The sequence below is a fragment of the Zingiber officinale genome, chromosome 4A, assembly GCF_018446385.1.
Source record: "Zingiber officinale cultivar Zhangliang chromosome 4A, Zo_v1.1, whole genome shotgun sequence".
Lineage (NCBI taxonomy): Eukaryota > Viridiplantae > Streptophyta > Magnoliopsida > Zingiberales > Zingiberaceae > Zingiber > Zingiber officinale.
In genome coordinates this window covers 137,641,097-137,654,506 of record NC_055992.1, presented here as the reverse complement: position 1 = coordinate 137,654,506, position 13,410 = coordinate 137,641,097, and the positions used below count along the sequence as shown (strand labels likewise).

Below are 13,410 nucleotides of genomic sequence, written 5' to 3'. Positions count from 1 at the left end.
GTGTGTGATGAATCTAGAATGAGTTTGTAAATCAAGATCCCGAAGATTTTGCATATTCCCTAACTCTTTTGGTAGCTCTCGAAGTTTCTGATTGAAACTGAGATTGAAATACTGTAAATTAGGGAGAAGAGTAAAAGAGATATAACAGAATTATCCAAATTGACCGGATCAAATTACCAAATCAAATCATATTAGTATTTGGATTATTCTAATAATTCTGTTATAATTATTCTCAGAATTATTCTAATAATTCTGTTATAATTATTCTCAGAATTATTCTTAGAATAATTCAGTTATTTATTAATTAGTTATTTGACCAAGTACTTTTGAACATTATATATTGTATTGATCTTAGAGCAAATATCAATGAACAATAGATTTTATTATTCTCATTTTATTCCTTTCTCTCTCTCTATTCTTCTTCTTACATGGTATCAGAGCCATCTCTCTTTTTTATCTTCCTTCAACTTCTTGAAGCGGATATCGTATAAACGGCGAATTTTTAAATTTTTCCCTCAAGCCTCTTATTTTCTCCTACGTGTTTTAATTTTCTTATTCTTCTCTATTTTTCAGAACAAACGAAAAATACTTATTTTCTTCCGCTGCCATCCCCTTTGCTTCTCTTTCCTCTTCCTTAATCTCTTTCTTTTTCCACTACCATCGGACAAGTTATTTTTTACTTTAGATGTCAAATACTCGACGACATCAAAGAGGACAAAAGCAAAGTCCAGACCGATGTCAAATTTGTCACATCGTTGGTCATACTGGAAATATATGCCCTAAAGACTTGATTGGTCTAGGGTAAAATGTCAAATTTGTCTTGGAATTGGATATTTTGGTATTCAATGTCCTAGTCCATTTGATTCAAATTTCATTGGTAGTCCTACAGCCTCAAGACAACCATCTATTTCACAAGTATATCCTAAAGTTCTTTCGTCTGTGCCTACTTGTGGTAAAAACCCAGAGTTCTCATCTACTAATTGGTATATTGACACTGGAGCAACTCATCATGTCACATCAGATTATAATATCCTTACAGACGTAATGCCATATTATGGCTCAGATACAGTGCAAGTAGGCGATGGTTCAGGTTTGCAAATTGCTAATCTTGGAAACACATATGTTCATTTATCTAATCGAACTTTTCACATGCGCAATGTCTTTCATGTTCCATCTATCACTAAAAATTTACTTTCTACACGCCAGTTTTGTCTTGATAACAATGTCATTTTTGAATTTCATCATAATCATTATCTTATAAAGGATAGAGGAACAAATGCTATTGTGTTTTATGGGAGAATCAAAAATGACCTCTATTGTCTTCAGAGTTCTTCAATCAAAGCTTTTGTTGGTGAACGCACAAATAAACCAGCTTGGCATGCTCGACTTGGTCATCCTTCCCTTCGTATTATTCAGTCAATCATCAATAGGTATGGTTTACCTACTTCTATTACCTCCTCTCCATCTTATTCATGTAGGGCCTGCATGGAATCTAAAAGTCATAAGCTACCTTTCTCTTTATCTGATCATGTTTCTAATTTTCCACTTGAAATAATCCATTCTGATGTTTGGAGCCCTGCACCTATTTTGTCTAATCAAGGTTTCCAATATTATGTTACATTCATTGATCATTTTAGTAAATATACTTGGCTTTATCCTATGAGAAGGAAATTTGATTTATTTGATATATTTTGTAATTTTCAAATTCAAGTTGAACGATCTTTTAATCGTAAAATACTCTCTTTTCATTCTGATTGGGAAGGCGAATATCAAGCTCTCTATCGTCATTTTGTCTCTTGTGGAATTGTTCATCGAGTTTCTTGTCCTCACACTCCAGAACAAAATGGCTCTGCTGAGAGAAAACATAGACATATAATTGAAACTGCCTTAGCTCTTCTTCATCATGCATCAGTTCCGCGCAAATTTTCACTGCAGTATATCTCATAAATCGACTTCCTACACCATTGCTCAATCATAAATGTCCTTTTGAAAAACTTTATAATCAAACCCCTGATTACACTTTCCTTCGAATTTTTGGTTGCGCATGTTATCCATGGTTACGCCCATATTCTAAACACAAACTTGACTCTCGTTCACTACAATGTGTTTTTCTTGGTTATAGCAATTTGCACCATGGTTATCGTTGCTTGCATATACCAACAGGACGAATTTATATTTCACGACATGTTACTTTTGATGAGTCTTTATTCCCTTTTTCGGTAGCTTCTTCAATCTCTCCTCCAGATACAAGTGGCACCTTCTTAATGCCACCTAATATTATCAGAAGTGATGGAATTCTAGGTCCTGCTCCGGAGCTCTCTAATAACTCTCCTATACCATCAGAATCACCTCCGGTTGCTGCTCCAATCTTAGAAGTCTCGCCGATCGAAGATAATATGCTCTCTGGTTCCTCGGATAATGCAAGTCCGTCATCTACATCACCATGTCAGCCTACTTCCTCGTCGTCATCAACAAGTGATTCAGATGATAATGCTCCTCGTCGCATGCTTCCCATTAGTGATATTTATGAGCGTTGCCCACCAAATGCAACTCGATATCCCCTTCCACGAGCTCTAGTGGTTTCTTCCAAATCTATTGAACCAACCTGTTTTACACAAGCAAACAAGGATCCAAACTGGCGTAGTGCAATGGCTATAGAATTTGATGCACTTCTTCGCAATGGAACATGGACTCTAGTTCCGCGCACTCCCTCAATGAATGTTGTGGGCGTCTTAAGCATCGAGCTGATGGTTCTCTTGAAAGATACAAAGCTCGACTTGTAGCTAAAGGATTTAGTCAACAGCCAGGTATTGACTTTAATGACACTTTCAGCCCAGTCATCAAAATTACATCTGTCAGACTATTATTATCAATAGCTGTTAGTTCTAATTGGCTTGTACGACAATTGGATATTTCAAATGCATTTCTCCATGGTCATCTTGAGGAAACTATATTTATGGAGCAACCACCTGGTTTCATTCATCCACAATTTCCATCTCATGTTTGCCAACTCAAGAAATCCTTATATGGTCTTCGACAAGCTCCTCGTGCATGGTTTCATCGACTATCTAAATGGTTACAAGCTCAAGGATTTTCTGGATCAAAGACTGACTCATCTCTATTTCACAAATATAATGATGAAAATATGATATTTTTTCTTATTTATGTGGATGACATTCTGATAACCGGCAATGATCACAAGGGTATCACGACTTTATTAAGTCTTCTCAATCAAGAATTTCCTACTAGAGATTTGGGTATTGCTCGTTTTTTTCTTGGTATTGAGCTTATTCCACATGAGGATGGCTATCTTCTCTCTCAGAGCAAATACATTCTTGGACTTCTTCAAAAGCCAAAATGGATGGAGCACGTCCGGTCTCTACACCAATTGCTATAAACAACTCTCCAACTTCATCCTCTCCTGCTCTATCCGATCCACAAATTTATCAAGTATTGTTGGGGCCTTACAATATGTCACTATCACACGCCTGATATTACTTTTGCGGTAAATCGTGCTTGTCAATTCATGCATGCTCCAACTGAACAAAATTGGGATAATGTAAAAGAATACTTCGCTATCTCAAAGGTACTATTCTACATGGTCTTCTTTTATATCATCAATCGTCTCGAGATTTACATGCATATAGTGATGCAGATTGGGCAAGTTCTCCTGAAGATAGACGCTCTACTAGTGGATATGTAATATTTCTTGGACGAAATCTTATCTCATGGAATTCGAAAAAGCAACCTACGGTATCTCGTTCAAGCACTGAGGCAGAATATAAAGCTATAGCAAATACAACGTCAGAAATTATTTGGCTTCAATCACTTCTCTCCGAACTTCATCTTGCATCAAATATTGCACCAAAAATTTGGTGCAACATATCTCACAGCAAATCCAGTCTTTCATGCTTGTACAAAACATGTGGAAATTGATTTTTATTTTGTTCGTGAACGTGTGGCAACTCAGCAATTATCTGTCTCTTATATTTCTGCTGAAGATCAAATCGCTGATATATTTACCAAGCTACTATCCAGACAACGCTTCAACAAGTTAGCAAGCAAACTCAACGTCAGAGATCTCCCGTTGAGTTTGTCGGGGGGTAAAAGAGATATAACAGAATTATCCAAATTGACCGGATCAAATTACCAAATCAAATCATATTAGTATTTGGATTATTCTAATAATTCTGTTATAATTATTCTCAGAATTATTCTAATAATTCTGTTATAATTATTCTCAGAATTATTCTTAGAATAATTCAGTTATTTATTAATTAGTTATTTGACCAAGTACTTTTGAACATTATATATTGTATTGATCTTAGAGCAAATATCAATGAACAATAGATTTTATTATTCTCATTTTATTCCTTCCTCTCTCTCTATTCTTCTTCTTACAAAGAGTTATGGAGTCTGGTAGAACTTCAATATCATTCCATGATAAGTTGAGGTACCTCAAATGTATCAGAATTCCTATTGACGTCGGCACCTCCCTGATGCCACCGTGAGTTAAATCTAACGCCCGCAAGTGCAATGGTTTAAGTTCTGAGAAGAGTTCAAGCAGATTGATACTCAAATGTGAAAATGTATATATGTGCATAAAGGTGCGCAAGTACAAAGGTTTCTTGCCTAAGTCCTGAGTCATGTTTGGAAACTTTCTTCGATCTATTTGCAAATGATATGTTCTGTTTCCAAAATTTTCCACCGAGTCTTGATAGGAATTCCAATATACATCTGCAGAGACTGATCGTGCCAGATCATGCATTAAATCATGCATCGTGCACTCGGTTACATATTGAGAAGGTACCAAGAGAAAGAATGATCTCAGCACAAGATCATCAAAGACATGCTCGCCCACTGTTTCAGCATCAAAATTTCCTTCTGAACGTACGAAACCATTTGCTATCCACAGTTTTATCAGTTCATTCTTTTTCATCTTAACATCTTTTGAGAATAGGGAAGCAAATGCAAAACACTTCTTTGACCGTAGAGGGAGAGCGTCATAGCTCAACTTTAATACAGCTAACACTTTATCTTCCTGATTTCCCAACTTCCATATTTCACTGTTCAATACCGAGGACCAGTAATTTTCTTCTCGAGTGCTACGGAGCATGCTACCGAGAGATATGGCAGCCAAGGGAACACCGCCACATTTCTCAACAACCTTTGCACCAATTGCCATTAAGTTTTGATCCACTGCTTGATCTCCAAATGCAAATCGTTGAAACAAGGACAGACAGTCATCTCTGGACAACTGTTGTAGTTGGTGAGTGGTCTTGGATGAGCTCATAAGTGAAGAGACCCGTTGGCTACGGGTTGTCACCAAAATTTTGCTTCCTCTCGCCCCACATGTTAAGGCTGCTTTCAGCACACCCCACTTTAATGCATCTTCATTCCATACATCATCCAGCACGAGCAGAAATCTCTTCCCAGACAATTCTTCTTCTAGCTTCCGCTTCACTAAATCTATTTCTGAGATGTTGACTGATGAACCTCCAGTAGCCAGTTGTAAAACGGCCTTCATTATCTCTGTGGGATCAAATTCAGCCCCGACGACTTTCCACATTGTTGGACTTGCAAAATGGTCTTGCACTCTCGCATCATTGTAAACATGCTGAGCAAGTGTAGTCTTCCCTAGGCCACCCATCCCAACGATGGCAATGACCTTCACTGTGCCATGGTGGCTTTCATCATCATCATCATCGTTTGTTAACATGTCGACAATCTTATTCTTCTCTGGTTCTCTCCCTATAACAACAAAGCTATTGCGGGAGTGGGTCTCTCTGTTGTTGAGACTTGGTTCCGACATGGGGCTACTGCCTTGTAGCAAATTGGAAAGAATGGACTTTTGCAGCAAAATAGAATCCAGACTTTCTGTTATTGCTTTTATCATACCACCTACCCTACTCTTAAACGCAACTTGATTATCAGCGGAGAAGAAATCACTCACCGGCCTTAAAAAAGCTTTTGATCTCTGCTTCTTCTGGAAGACTTTGGTGTCATAGTAATCCACAACATCCTCGAGATCGTAGGCCAAGTATTTGAGCTTCTTCAGCAACTCCTTCACAGTATCTTCCATCAAAGGGCGGGACTCGATGTGTTGGATCACCGTGTCAATCATCGGGGCCAGCTCCTTGAGCTTCTCCATCTTCCTTTTGGTACCAGTTATGGTCTTGAGTTTCTCGTCGAGTTTGAGGAGAACTGCCACCTTATCGACCATGAAGCGAGACGCGGCACCTACCAAAGCTGCTTCCATAGCTCCGGATGAAGGATGCAGAAGCTGTTTGGTTTGGATCTGGCTAACAACAATAGCAAGCTTGGAGGAGAAAAGAGAAGCAATAATACAATTTGCAGGGCGACGACTTTGAACTCTTCATTTTTTTTTTAATGGATTATTATTAAATCGACTATTAAAATGGTTGCTTATAAATTACAGCTCACCATGACAGTCAGTGGAGTGGATATTAATTAAATCCAAGGTGATGTTTAGTTTATGGGTTTGAGAATGAGAGAATGGATTCATTTTTAAATTTTGTATTTGGTTGATAGGAATAGAATCAAGATTTTGGAATTAAATCAAAAAATTTGAGTATGGATGAAACTCATCCCCTCCCTTGGGTTTGAATGAAACTCATCCTTCTTTTAAGTTTTGGATAAAAATGCTCTTAGTATATTTATTCAATTTTTTTTAATTTCACACACTCTCTCCTTGTTCACTCTCATCATATTTTCTCCCTATTTTATCATCACACTTTCTCTCTCAACATACTTTCTCTCTCCTCATTCTCTCTCATCACACATTCTCTATCATTTTCTCTCTATATTCTCTCTCATCATACACACTCTCTCCTCATTTTCTCTCTCTTCATTCTCTTTCATCGCACTTTCTCTCCCATTATACACTTTCTCTTTATTTTTTCATCATACTTTCTCTCTCATCAATATCTCTGAGCATACTCTCTCCTCATTTTTTCTCTCATCACACTTTCTCTCTCTTCATTCTCTCTCCTTATTTCTCTAATCACACTTTTCTCTCAGCGCACTTTCTCTCTCATTATATTTTCTCTCTCCCCAATCTCTTATTTTCTCTCATCACACTTTCTCTCTCTTCATTTTTTCCATCACTCTTTCTCTCTCAATCCACTTTCTCTTTCATCATTCTTTCTCTCTCCTCACTCTTTCATTTTTTTCTAGTAATACTTTCTCTCTCTTCATTTTTCCAGCACTCTTTCTCTCTTAGTACACTTTCTCTCTCATCATACTTTCTCTCTCCTTAGTCTCTCATTTTCTCTCATCACACACTCTCTCTCTCATCATAATTTCCCTCTCCTCACTCTTTCGTTTTCTCTCATCATACTTTCTCTCTCTTTATTTTTCCATCACACTTTCTCTCTCATCACATTTTCTCTCTCCTTATTTTTTCTCATCATACTTTCTCTCTCTTCATTTTTTCCCCATCACACTTTCTCTCTCATAATTTTCTCTCATTTTATGTTTTTCTCACATTCAACTTTCTCTCCCATCTAATTTTTTCTCTTATTTTCCTATAAGGGTAAAAATGAAAATTTAGGTTCATTCCGATTGAAAATATTTAACTAATGAAACATCATTTTTAAGAATGATACCCAAGCTCATACCCATTCTCATTCCATAATACTATGATACTCATTCCCATTCGGATTCCTAGGAGAGAACCAAACGCCCCCTAAGTAAATCGCTAACGCCACATGCCACAAATTTCCAATTCCAATGCTTAAAATATCTGTAATTTATGCATTATTATTTTTAAGAAAAACATCATTTAATTATTTTAGTTACCATTAGATTTCAATTAGAGTTCTCTTAAAAAAATTCAAGTAGTATAAGTAATAAATTTGATATATTATTTGTTCTTATGCATTTTAATACATCTCAAGATGTACCAGTTCACGCACGCTTTTGTTCTCTTTTATAATTATCTACCATTATTACCGACTGAATTTTCCGTCGGTATATGACATTACCGACGGAATACCGACGGAATTTATGATATCGGAAGTATTTTGGTCGGCATTCACTTTACCGACGGAAAAGTAAATCCGTCGGTAGTTACCGACGGAATTATCTATTCAGTCGGTATATTACCGACTGACTTTCTTACCCGTCGGTAAAAAGTCAAACGGCGCTAAACGGAACTTACCGACGGAATCTTTTATTCCGTCGGGGATTACCGACGGAATTATAGTTTCCGTCGGCAAACTCCCGACGGAATTACGGATTCCGTCGGCAAACACCGACGGAATAAAAGATTCTGTCGGTAAACCCCGACGGAATACTTGTTTCCGTCGGTGTTTTTCGACGGAATTACGGATTCCGTCGGGGTTTACCGACGGAAACTATAATTCCGTCGGTAATATATCGAAAAAACCACTTTACTTTTCGATAATATACCGACGGAATTTTAGTTTCCGTCGGTAAAAACCTGGAAAAATTTTGAAATCCTGCCCATGTTTTGCTAGTTTCCCATATACAAATTTAATACAAATACAAACCATCACAGGCGATGGTATCACAAACACAATCCACACAATATATTCACAACATACAACAACAAGATCACAATATAAATCAATCCACAATCTCCAAAATACAACACACAACAAATATATAAACATAACTGAACGACAAATAGAAAATCTCCAAACTATAATAAAATCTAAGTATCAAGTTCTCACAATCAAAAATATCTAAAAATATACAAGTGAACAACAAATACAAAATATCCAAAATACATACCATGATACATCACTTATACATATATCCGAATATAATCCTGTAAAAGTCAAATACAATAGATTATGATTAGAATAAATCGATGCAAATATAATATAACTCAAACATTGTTATATATAACTAATTTTACTTGTAAAAAAAATACCTGGATTATATTTTGGATAACCAATATTAGTGGTGATGGTGAATGTATTAGTATGAACTCCTGAAAAATGTAAAACACTTTAAGATAAACCTCTAATAATATCTCAATACAATAAATATATTTGACTTAATGAATTTCTAAAAAAATCTAAAAAAAATCAAGTTATAGTTAAACATACCTCAACAAAATCTAATCATCAGCAGGGTCTGGGTCTGATGGGTCTGGGGTCTCCTCTGACTGGGGCTGCTGTGATGGGTCCCATCGTGCAATGATTGCTTGCATCTGGGCCAATGCCTGCTCCTGTGCAGCCCACTTCTTCTCCCACTTCTGATCCATGGTAGTCATCTGTGTCACGCCCCAGAGGAGTCCCTGTCCGAGAAAATTTCAGCAGCATCTCCCCTGTACGGTGGACAATCTGAAACTTTTCTACATCCTCACATACCTCAGCCACAGACGGCTGGAATAATAACAATAAATAAAAATAATCACCACGCAGTTTATATAGACATTCAGCCTCTGGCTGTCACAACCACGCAGTTAATAATAGTAATCACAAACAATAGTACTCTGACTCGAAATCCACCCTACTCAACTACACTCGTAAAGCTCAAATCCGGCGAAACTCACCTCTTCTGCCGTCCAGGCAGGCATGTAGTAAAAACATATCGAATAGAACATCCATCAATATCAAAAGAAAAACATACGATGTCCAAGTATCCAAATAACCAAGTACACACATAAGCAAATAAAAACCAAACCAAATGGTAAATAAATCCTCGAGGTCTGCAGGGATCTAGCACTACGTGCAGTGAGGACTAGCGACTGGAACTCCCTCCGGACAGCATCAACCTGAAAATAACAACAATGGAGGCGGGGTGAGTCCAACGCTTAGCAGGTACAATTGATATACAAAGTAGGGAAACAACACCTAGCACTAATCATGCGTACAGTCTCCTGATAAGAAAGATAAAAATGCATCTGAAGTAAACAGGAGAATACTGTACTAACCAGGTCCTGAGTATAAGGTCAAACAGTCCGAGGGATAAGGAAATCCTGTATGCATGTCAAATATAGGTATCCAAACAATATGCAGCATATAAATGCAGCAAACACAAACACAAGCAATAAATGCACATGCATATGATGCCAATGATGGTCACCCCTGACGCCATCGATCATCTCACACAATAGTGAGGCCGAGTGGGTAGGGCTGTGACAACCGTGCACTCTGTCGTCACTACTCCTGATGAGTGACCGAGTGGACGGGATGCTGTCGGAGTACACCTATCCTCCTACCCCAAATCATAAATGGGGGAGCGCAATGCTCTCATCTCCCGGTACACGATAACGGGGAGGAATCCCTGCCGGATAACACGTTGTGTCACACTACCCATGAGCGGACCAACGGTGCCTAACAGAGTCCCTGCTGCAACACACTCTGCCTGAATCGACCACTAACCCATGAGTGGTGGTGTGTGCAGATCCATGTAACTGGCGATGTGCTCAACAATAATGGAGCGGACTATCGCACAGCATGCAATCATGCAAATGGTGCATGACAATAACCATAAAAACATCCTGACCTAATCCATATAGATAGAAAAGTGCACCCTAGGTCAACGGATCATATCGAATCAAAGGTACACAGAAGGTATAAAAACCTAGGTCCTGAACATGGTGAAGCATGGTATATCACTACCCCCTATAAGCATGTATAAACAAATAAAGTATACATGGGATGCAAATCAAGAAATCAATCAATCATGTATCAGATAATGGGTAGTGACTAACCGAAAGAAGTAAAGGACATAATTAATGCAACTTGTTAAATTCACTACTATGTATATCAAATGACATAAGTCAAAAGTACCCGCCTCCAATAGGAAAAGTCCAATCAATCCAAATCCGACGTCCAGATACTCGTCTCGCGTCTAGGTCCTGTATATCAAACATAATGTCTAGTTTAGCTATTTCTATAATACCACAATTAGCCAAACTACATTCTAATCCAATTAAAGAAATTCTAAATTGGATCCAACTAATCCTTCCAACACAATTAATGAACCCTAATCAACACATAACAATCTATTCTTAATTCCAACTCAATCTACAACACGAATACAACCCTCTACTTCTTACCTCAATTCATAGCCACTTCTAATGACTCACAGCCGAAGAGTGTAATGCCGGTCGTTGCAAACCGGCAAGGTGAAGTTGTTGATTTCCCAAATCTGCACTCTGGATCAAAATCAACACATTAACCCTTGAGCATAAAACTCAAATCATGATCCATCGCCTGAAACAAACAACTAATCACTCACTACTCAAGCTGCACAGATTAACAGCATCAATCCTGTAAATGAGTAAATCCTCACTTAATGAACACACTTTGCATCCAAACCTCAACAAACTTTCAACCAAAAATCAAAATGTCTTACCCAATTCCTTGTGCCGGCACTGTTGGTGATCGGCACAGGCGACCTGGTGGATCCAAACTAGGCATGGGAGAGGGCAGCAGCGCTCAGGCGTGAGATCAACAGAGGCAAGAGTCGCTCGATCCAGTGATCGGTCGTTCGGCCGTGGCGCAGGGGAAAAAAAAACAGGAAGAGTGGCAGTGGCATCAGGACTGGCTAGGGCACCACTCAGTGAGAAAGAAAACTCACGAGAGGGAGAAGAACTCGCCACTAGATGGCTGGTGAACCGGCGCTAAAGCACAAAGATGATAACACTGATCGTGTCGAGAGAACACAGCGGTGCCGGCAGGGTACAGCGGCGGCAGCAGGCGTTGCTGTGGTCGGCGTCGGCTACTGTGAACCCAACCTAGGGCACAGAAATCGGCCAGATGGAGTGGCGCGAGGAAGGAGGTCGAAGGGTCAGCCGGTGGTGTCTTGTCGTACCAGAGGAGGAAGAGGGTCTCGGTGTGCGACATCGGGAGGAAGAAAATGAGAAGAAGGGGAAGTGGCCGAGGGTTAAGGCTTCAGCGGCCGACTTCGGGCGGAGAAGAAGAGGGCGGTTAGGGCAAAAGGAGGCGCGCCGGGTGTCGGGGGGAGGAGGAGTGAACGACGACACTATTAAAGGGAAAGAAATAAAATAAAAAGAAAAGGAAATATAAACATTTCCTCTCTTAAATAGGGTAGCCTAAACAGACTTTCCCGGGCCTCGTTTTTGTCCCTTTAACTCGTCCGTACGAGCTCTGAAAAATTCTCGAAAAATTTCCAAAAATTCCGAAAAAATCCTTTATTAATATTCGCCTATTTTCCGGTATTTTACATTCTACCCCACTTATAAAAATTTGGTCCCCAAATTTCGTTATCTACCATCAGCAAGTACTAATAACAGACAGAAAGCATAAATGTTGAACGGTAAACTGAATCACATACCTCAAGTGAAAAGATGGGGGTATCGAGCTCGGATCGTATCCACTAGCTCCCAAGTAGCCTCCTCGTCCGAATGATGCTGCCATCCGACTTTAACCAGCCGGACAGTCTTGTTCCACAACTGTCTCTCTTTCCAGTCCAAAATCCGTATCGGAACCTCCTCATAAGTGACGTCAGGCTGAACGGAAACTGATATATCTGCCAGCACATGCGTCGGGTCGAGCACGTATCTCCGCAGCATAGATACGTGGAATACATCGTGGACGCCTGATAGGGACGGTGGTAGTCCTAGTCGGTAAGCTACCGCTCCGATCCTCTCAAAGATCTCAAAAGGGCTAATATACCGCGGAGCTAGCTTACCTCTGAGGCCAAATCTCTTCATCCCTTTCGTGGGTGAAACTCGCAGAAATACATGGTCACCAACTGAGAACTCTAGTGGTCTGCGTCTCCGATCAGCATAACTCTTCTGGCGATCCTGCGCCTCTGACATCCTCCGTCTGATAGTACGGACCAACTCTGCATCCTGCTGAACTCTATGAGGTCCCAACAATTGGGCCTCTCCAACCTCATCCCAGAGGACGGGTGTCCGACAAGGTCTACCATACAACGCCTCAAACGGTGTCATCTGGATAGCCGAATGAAAGCTGTTGTTGTAAGCAAACTCTACTAACGGTAGATGGTCCTCCCAACTGCCTCCGAAATCCATAACACATGACCTCAGCAGGTCCTCTAAAGTCTGAATGGTCCGCTCTAACGGTCCATCTATCTGCGGATGGAAAGTTGTACTGAAACAGAGCTGCGTGCCCAAGGTCTGCTGCAGTCTCTGTCAAAAACAAGACATGAACCGGGGTCTCTATCCGAAATAATAGTCAAAGGGACATCACGTGATCTGATGATCTCCCGGCAAAACAGATCTACCAATCAATCGAGGAAATCAGTCCTCCGGATCGCTAAGAAGTGCGCGAATTTGGTTAATCGATCAACGATTATCCAAATCGCGTCATGGCCTCGTCGTGTCCTCAGCAACCCTACCACAAGTCCATGGTAATGTGATCCCACTTCCACTCAGGAATAGGAATCCGCTGAAGTAACCCTGCAGGTCTCTGGTGTTCA

General features: G+C 39.6%; 1 protein-coding gene across 1 annotated transcript; it reads right to left on the bottom strand.

The window, feature by feature from the left end:
* Positions 1-4,387: 4,387 nt before the first annotated feature.
* On the bottom strand, positions 4,388-6,313 carry LOC121972829 (putative disease resistance protein RGA4; the record flags this gene model as incomplete). The annotated part of the gene is made up of 1 exon (XM_042524455.1): positions 4,388-6,313. A coding segment is annotated over exon 1 (1,872 nt), but the record flags the coding sequence as incomplete, so codon positions are not given.
* Between the last annotated feature and the right edge of the window lie 7,097 nt (positions 6,314-13,410).